Here is an 8,385-nt window from a genome sequence, read left to right as displayed (position 1 = left end):
TTTTAAAAAAATCTTGGAAATTTCCAAAGGATTTGTGGGGAGGAAAAATGCCTCCGTCTTTGGTAAATTACGAATCCCCCCCCTCTTCAATTCTTCTATTTTGTTCGAGTTTCCAGCCGTTTTCCAGGAGTTTTCCAAAGCACTTTTTTCTTGAAAATTTTCCGGACAAAAATTCGAGGGAGCTTTTGAAACGCATTTTCCAAGATTTTTCCCATGTTCTTTCCACAGTGCGGCGCACGGCCGTTGTTTGGTCGTTAAACCCTTCTTCTCGACCTGACCGGGGCGTTCGTTGTTGCAGGCGGCGGCGCAGTCGCTGCTGGAGACGGACTTCACGCCGACCGTGACGGCCACGTGCAAGGCGGGCCGCATGACGATACGGGTCCACACCAACGGCTCCTTCTACGGTAAGTGCGGCGGCGCGGCAGCCATTAAAAACGATGCTTTCATCACCGGGTTAGACAACCAGCAAGCCAGTGATACAATCCTGGCAACTGGAGTACTTAGCACCTGTTGCCCGGCCGCCCGGCCCCGGAGCCCCCTGCAGACTCAGAGTCGTTGCCGTCGCTCGCGGTCTCTGTCGCACCCTGACGGGACGCCCCATGAGTGCGAGAGAGACAGAGCGACGAGGACGACTCTGTCTGCTGGCTCGCTTTGCTTGCTCTGACGGCGCGCCGCCGTTTGCGGCGTTTTTCGTTGCGCCGCGCCATGTTTCCTCGTGACGAGTGCCAAGTGGTCTGTCTCACTCGCACTCGCAGGGAGGCTGCGCGGTTCGTGGAGGTGCGAGAGAGACGGAGCGACCGGGCCGCGTGGAATCGGTCACGGAAAAGGGGACTTGCCAGTGAAAGGGAAAGCCCGTCGGCTTCCGGCCTCACACTCGCAACCAAAATTAGGTTTGACATTTATGTCAAATCAAAACTTTGGACTTGTTGAGATCGATGCAGCTGACTCTAGCCGAAGTGGTCTCACTCGCTCACTTCTGACTTAAACCCGTGCAGTGGGTCCATGCAGTCTCCCCTGAGTGCGTCGAATGGATGGATGGGATGAGTGGGTTTTGATGGAAAGGTAGAAACGGTAGCAAGACCGCTTAAAAGAATTCAAACTAAAGGGACATTTCTGCTGAAAAAACTAGGCAAATCTTTATGGATTTAAACTTTCCGTCTTCATTGAATAATTTATTACATTGGTACATTGCAACTAAATTCAAACAAATAAACAAAGCGCTCTACGTAGATGGAGCTACGATTATTTATCCACAAAGCGGGTGGTCTAGAACCCCAAATGTCTCGCGAGGGGAATGTGACTCCGCACAGCAAGAGATTTCTCGCAAATCAATGTCCCCTTCCCGTCCCCCCTCCCCAGGTGTGGGCAGTCGCCTCGCGGCGGCAGTACTCGAGCACGGCGAAATGTCGAGCACGCCCACACTGGCCTTACCGTGCCATGCCCTGCCCTGCCATGCCGTACGGTGCCGTGCCCTGCCGTTCACGACCGAGATATCAATACTCGGCGACCACAACTTGATTATTGTTTCCGCCGGGGACACCGCTTCACCGTTACGGCGTTCACGGCGCACGAGTTGATACGCCGTGTAATATAGCTGTTTGATAGCCGGGCGGCTCGGGAAGCCACGAGCAGGCGGAAGTAGAGGCGATGCAGCCAGCGGCCTGCTTGAATGAATGCCCTATCGGTTACCTTGCACTGCGGTGGTGAAAAGAAAAAAGGGGGGGAGAGAGAGAGCAGAGACAGCCAGGAGAGAGACAGCCAGGAGAGAGAGAGAGAGAGCGAGAGAGAGAGAGAGAGAGAGAGAGAGGAGAGAGAGAAAGAGAGAGAAAGAGAGAGACAGAGAGCAGAGACAGTCAGAAAAGAGAGAGAGAGAGCAGAGACAGCCAGAAGAGAGAGAGTGAGAGAAGAACCCAGATCTAGATTTCTTTTTCTCGCCGAATGCAAATTTCTGCGCGGCATCGGCGGCGGCGGCCCGCTTTGACTTTCTAAGGAAATAAATAACAAATCGGTTTTGCGGCCACGCCTTTTCAACGCGTGTCGCGCGGCCGCTAGCATAATTTTTGGAACGAGTCGCGATGAGTGACGCCGACACCTCGGGCTGGAGCAGCCAGCCCGGCTTAGCAGTGTGGCGTGCTTGGCAGCCATTGGCGCCGCGCCTAGTCCGCCTAGCCCATCGCGGCCTAGCCGCTCGGCAGACCGACTCCGAGAGTCGTCTTTGTCGCTCTGTCTCTCTTGCACCCATAGGAACGCCCCTTGAGTGCGAGAGAGACAGAGCGACGAAAACGACGCACGGAGTCAGTCTGCTGGAGACACCGCCAAACGCCATAAACCCGCATAAACCTCGCGGAATGCGAAACCTCGAAACCTCGACTGGACTAGATCGAGACGGGCCCGGGGACGGGACCGAACCCGCCCTTATAGGGCATCAATCGTTAATGCCTTTGGGAAGGGCATTAAAATTTTGCTTGAAATTCCTATACCATTTACGCCCTTTCCAAGGGCATAAAACGAATTATGCCCTTGCAAGGGCGTAAAAGAGTATTTATGCCCTAAAGGGCGTAATTTTTATGCCTTTGTTTTACCAGTGTGATAATGTCATCAATTTGTGATGAGATTGTCATCATTTGAAAGTGATGGAAATATCAGCCACGACTTTGCCATAAAGTGACAACAAATTTTCACAGTGTGCGGATGCGGTATGAATTTATTTTCCACACCGCGCCTCACTTACTCCGGTTCTCTGTTTCCTGGTACATATCGCACGCGCCGCGTTCTGCCCAGTGCGCTGCAGTGGTCATGCTCACTGGAAGCTCCAGAGAAAACACGATCGAAGTGGCGAGTGTGTGTGTGTGTGTGTGTGTGTGTGTGTGTGTGTGTGTGTGTGGTTTGTATCGGACTGACATCTAGAAAGCCCTGCAGAGGAGAAGATCAGAGGCGAGCAGAAATGAGACGTAATGTAAGAAAAACAAGGAAACGTAGCGGCTATCGAAAAAAGGGGCGAAGCTTTCCATCTGCTGCGCTATGCCGCCGCAGCGCCTAAAAGCGGTTAGGGTCAGGACCCTAGTCAGGGCCAGGACCGCTGAGTCGATGAGGACGACAGAAAGCGCACAGCCGCACGGCAAAAAGAATTTGCTGGTTTCCCCAGAGACTTCCTGGAAATCGTCCATGTCTTTAGGCTACCTGGCACTGTGGGCCAGGGCCAAGACCGGTGGAGGCGGCCAAAATTCTAGACGATTTTTGAGCTCCATAGGGTCGCTAAATGGGACTTGAACCGAACGTGTGACCCCACCAATGGATTGCTCTCCGAACGAGGAATCCATTCCTGGGGTCACACGTTCGGTTCGAGTCCTGCTAGCGACTCCGGAGCTCAAAACGCGTCCGGTATTTTGACCGCCTCCACCGGTCTTCTGGCCCACTGTGCCTGGGAAGGCCACACCCTCAGATTCTTATGATGAAAGGGTCATCATAACTTACGTTGAAATGAGAACATACGTACTACAATGAAATTCATGCGTAATACGATGAAATCATGCGTACCTTATGAAGAAACCATGCGTAATACGATTAAATCATGCATACCTTACGCTGAAATCTATGCATATTACGTATGTGCAAATTTATGCGTACCTTACGATGAAAAACCATCGTAATACGTATAAAAACGATCATAAGATGTTGAGAGTGCACGAACAGTTTTTTGCCGTGCAGGAATGCCGAGTGCGTTTGGCAGTGTTTACAAGGTTTATGCGCCACCTATGACCCGGCCCATAAGTCCGCTGGAGGGCCTCGTTGGCCCATGGCTGCCCATGGCTGTGACGGATGACCGGGCAGCGGCGTGATGAGAGGAAAGGGCCCCGGCAGGATGATTCTGATCGTCCCTCTCTCTCTTTCTCTCGCTCCCATACGGGTCGCCCCATGAGTGCGAGAAGGACAGAGAGACCTGCCGGGTAATGAAGTCAGCCTAACGGTGCGCCGTCTTTTGTCAGTTTTGGCGGTCTGCGGGGCCCGGCGGGGCACAGTGGGCCAGAAGACCGATGGAAGCGGCCGAAACTCTGAACGCGTTTTGAGCTCCAGAGTCGCTAAATGGGACTCGAACTGAACGTGTGATCCCACCAATGGATTCCTCGTTCGGAGAGCAATCCATTGGTGGGGGTCACACCTTCGATTCGAGTCCCATTTAGCGACTCTGGAGCTCAAAACGCGTCTAGAATTTTGGCCGCCTCCGCCGGTCTTCTGGCCCACTGTGCGGGGTCGACAACGAGGCAGCGAGAGCGATATGGGAGTCCGGGATGCGATAGCGACGCCTGGACGGGCTGGGCGCATCGCGGCGCATCGACCCCGCGGAGGTGTGGTGCCCCGGCCGCGCCACTGATAAAGTGCCAGCCAGCTCCAAAATTGAAGGTGTCGGGTGTCCAGATAGGCTGGCCGAGTGGCCGGCTGGCCGGACACTGGCTGGGTCGCGTTCCTGGAACTTTGTCTTCCACGCCTCGAAAAAAGTTACTTGCACTAGACTGAAAACATTCAAGTAAATGCGTTTCTTGGTTACGGCGTTTTCTCTCTGTGCTGCCCGTCGGACTCCGTCTTCGTCACTTTGGCGCGGTCCCCGTCCCAGTCACGCTCAAGCGGCGGTGTTTTGTTTGTGTATCTGCAAGCCCAGCGCGGTGTTGGGGCACTGCTACCGGGCCAGACCGCTATGCAGCCTCAGTCGGCCCGGCCGTCTGCTCGTCGTAGCGCCGCGCGGTCCGCCCGGCCGCCACCAGGGCTGCTCGCCTGGAGCCTGGAGCTGCCTGGAGTGGCCTGGACTGGAAGGAAGGGAAGGGAGTCTCAAATAAATCAAGACTATATCTTTTTTCCCGGCCAGCCTTTTCATGTACTGCCGTCTGAATGACATGAATCGCCCTGAGCTCACCGCGCCCCGCCCCACCCCACCCCGCCCGGCCGCTTTTGCCAACGTGGGAGCGCCTTGTCACATCGCAGATGTAGCGCACCTCCCTGTTGGTTTTGTTTCTGTCATTGCCTTCTTTGACTTTCGTTTCGTTTCCGACGCGGACCGTTTACGAATTTCTTGATACAATGCAGCCTACCTGGGCGAAACTTCCGGTAGCACCTCGAAATTCGAGCAGGGAATTTGCTGTTCCTCATTTTAACAAGGTTTCGAATTGTGGAGCACCCAAAGAAATGATTTATTGGATCAAAAAAAGAAATAACTTTTCTTGGTTTTTCAAGAAAATTTTTCTTTATCCAAACTTTTTTCTTCTTAAAAAAAAAACAAAAAAATAAAAAATCAAGAAACTATTTCTCTGGGTGAAGTAGTCCTGTCTCGCTCGGACGTTAAGGTTTCTGCCGGCCACAAGCTGCAACCTATGGGTGAGGCTGTTACTCATGAGGAAGCGGGCGAGGGTCCGCGACCTACAAGCGTGTACAAGTGCACCACGCAGCACATCTGCCAGCCCCCCCCCCCTCCTCGAGGCCCTCGCCGTGTAGAGGAACTGGGTGAAGGCCAGCAGAGTGCAGCCGAGACGCTCGGATCAATCGACCCGTCGTTCGGCGTCCCTGCAGCAAGAAAACAAAAGGCAGAGGAAAAAAATTCAAAGGGAGAAAAAAGATGGTTTGAAAAGGAGCCGCCTGGATTCGAACCCGCGGACGCCTCGCGTTGTCGGTGCGCTAGAGAGACAGCTAGACTACAGCGGACGAGGAGGAATGCTTCGCGGCTCCCAGTGTGCGTGCAAATTAATGGCAACCATTTCGCCGAGTACGCGTTTCCTTCCGGATTACCAGTTTTAAGCCCTCGCAGGCCGCCTCTCTCACACGCACGGGCCGTGCCGAGCGGTGCGAGAGAGACTGCGCGCTGTTCGGTGGGGATCGGCGCGTCAGGACTGGTCACGCGTCGCTGTGGCGCGGCGGCGCGGCGGTGCGGCCTGGCCGTGGAGACGGATGGGGCCGCCTTTAGTGCCCCAGAGCGACCCCGAGCGGGGCCTTTAGTGCGCCATGGAAACCGCGGCAGTCCGCGCGGATATTCCGAGGCCCCCTTCCCCCTCCCCCTCCCCCTCCCCCTCCCCCTCCCCCCTTCCTCCTCCCCCTTCCCCTCCCCCTTCCCCTCCCCCACTCCGCTGCGCCGGCCAGGATGTCGGTCACAGCTGTTTGGTCCAGGTGCGCTTTGCACCTGATGCAGCTGCGCCACGCTGCGCCGCCTAACTGTATTACCGGCTGCATAAATCACGAGATTGGCTGTGATCGCGCCCCGCCCCACCCCGCCCCGCGGACTGCTATGACTGCTCCAAGCGGAACGAGGAATGGGCGGCGAAACAACAATGTGTCGTAACGAAGGTGTGACAAGAGCCCGTAAAGAAAACCGAGCGCAAGTAAAAAGCGGCGCCGCGCTCGGCGCACTAATCGCTGGGATTCGAACCCGCGACGCGGCGGCCGCCGCGCCGAGTGGCGGGCACGGCTCTTTTTCGAGTGGCGGCGCACCTGTCGGCGTACGACGTGGACGTCCGCGGACCACCCGGGCCTCTGCCGCCTGGAGACGGATTCCGAGAGTCGTCGCTCTGTCTCTCTCGCACCCATACGGGGTGCCCCATGAGTGCGAGAGAGACAGAGCGACGACTCTCGGAATCAGCCAGCTGCCGCCCGCATGCCGCGGTCCGCCGAGGCGTGGTCAGTGCGCAGTGCCACGCAGTGCGAGTGACAAGGACAGCAGCCCGCGGCGATCCTCGTCGCTCACCCTGGAGCCGCTGGAGGCTCCAGAGGCTCCAGCATTCGGCTAGCGGTGCTGGACGTCCTGGCGGCGCGGATGCCGAACCCCTGGATGCCCAGCAGACTGACTCCGAGAGTCGTCTTCGTCGCTCTGTCTCTCTCGCACCTGTACGGGACGCCCTACACTGTGGCAAAAAGCTACGGAAAATTCTGTTAACAGCTTGTGGTAATTCTCCGTAGCCCCCTTATCAATATTCTCCGTAGGCTCTTACAGTATTTTCCGTAGGACCGCACAGTATTCTCCGTAGGACCTTACAGTGATCTCCGTAGGACTATACCGTCTTCCAGGCCCTACGGAGAATACTGTGCGAACTTACAGAGAATACTGTGCGGCCCTACGGAGAATACTGTAAGAGCCTACGGAGAATATTGATAAGAGGGCTACGGAGAATCCTGGCAAAAAAATTAACAGAATTTTCCGTAGCTTTTTGCCACAGTGTATGCGTGCGAGAGAGACAGAGCGACGAAAACGACCCTCGGAATAAGTCCGCAGGATGGATGTGACTGCTTTATGGAGTGCCGACTCGAGAGTCGAGGCTGCCTGTTGGTTTACCGGCTCGGGCCGAATTCGACTGCCGATCCCGAGTGAATAGTTTTTAGCGGAAGATGCATTGGGCTTCGTCGCTCTGTCTCTCTCGCGCTCCTGGGAGAGGACGCCTCTGGAATGCAGGAGAGAGATAGAGAGAGAGAGAGAGAGAGAGAGAGAGAGAGAGAGAGAGAGAGAGAGAGAGAGAGAGAGAGAGAGACCGTGGAGGAGCGCGGCACACAAGCGCAGGGTCTCGCTAGAGGCCTCGCAGCTGGAAATGGATCGATCGCATCGACGATAATGTCTATTTAACGTCGATTTGGGAGGCTCGTAATCACATCGATTCGACGTCGATCGTTTCCGACCCGGGTCGTTCGGAGGACGATGGCACGCGGCACGCGTCCAAACGGGCGCCACCGCCACGCCGCGTCCCCTCTCTGTCACTCCGCCACTGCGAGAGAGTGAGTGAGAGAGAGAGAGAGAGAGAGAGAGAGAGAGAGAGAGAGAGAGAGAGAGAGAGACGCAGGCGAGCCGATGCGGCAGAGAGCGGCCCCTGGGGGTGCTTTAAATTTGAAGGCGCCGCGGCTCCGCAGCGAAACATGCCGTCATTTGTCAGCGTTTACGGTGCAGCAGCAGGCTTGAATGACGGCCGGGACTTTTAATTGAATGGAGACACACTCGTGTGTGTGTGTGTGTGTGTGTGTGTGTGTGTGTGAGCGTGTGTGTGTGAAAGAAGGGGCAGCGGCGTCAGATCGTAATCAATGCAGTTTGTGTTACAAATCCGAGCCCCCGCAAAGCACCGCGATGGAGTCTGTCTGCCGGTCTCTGTCTCCACTGTGTCGCAGAAAGCACACAAACTTACGGGTGCAACTCCAAATATTCTTGTATCTGGTTTTGATTTCGCCGAGGGGGCAACCACTAAAGAAATCCTGTGTCCCCTGGAGCCCTAGAAATCTCTGGGAAATCCGATATCTTTCGCCCAAAAAGGCCAAAAACAGGCGGATTTTAGGCTCGGACTTCACCGACGCGGTTTGAGCCGCCGATTGAGTGCCGCGCTGCACAGTGGGCCAGAAGACCGGTGGAGGCGGCCAAAATTCCAGACG

At 55.7% G+C, this 8,385-nt stretch overlaps 1 protein-coding gene across 1 annotated transcript in view; it reads left to right on the top strand.

Moving 5' to 3' along the window:
• The window catches only part of LOC117644368, a 70,827-nt gene that overhangs the window by 31,269 nt on the left and 31,173 nt on the right, over nt 1-8,385 (top strand). Inside the window, exon 2 of the mRNA XM_034383762.1 lies at nt 299-404. Within this exon, the coding sequence (XP_034239653.1) occupies nt 299-404 (106 nt within the window). The remainder of the gene's footprint in view (nt 1-298; nt 405-8,385) is intronic.

This window comes from Thrips palmi, unplaced genomic scaffold (assembly GCF_012932325.1).
Source record: "Thrips palmi isolate BJ-2018 unplaced genomic scaffold, TpBJ-2018v1 HiC_scaffold_18, whole genome shotgun sequence".
NCBI lineage: Eukaryota > Metazoa > Arthropoda > Insecta > Thysanoptera > Thripidae > Thrips > Thrips palmi.
Note: the sequence above shows the minus strand (reverse complement) of the source record. Positions and strands in the feature narration are given on the sequence as shown.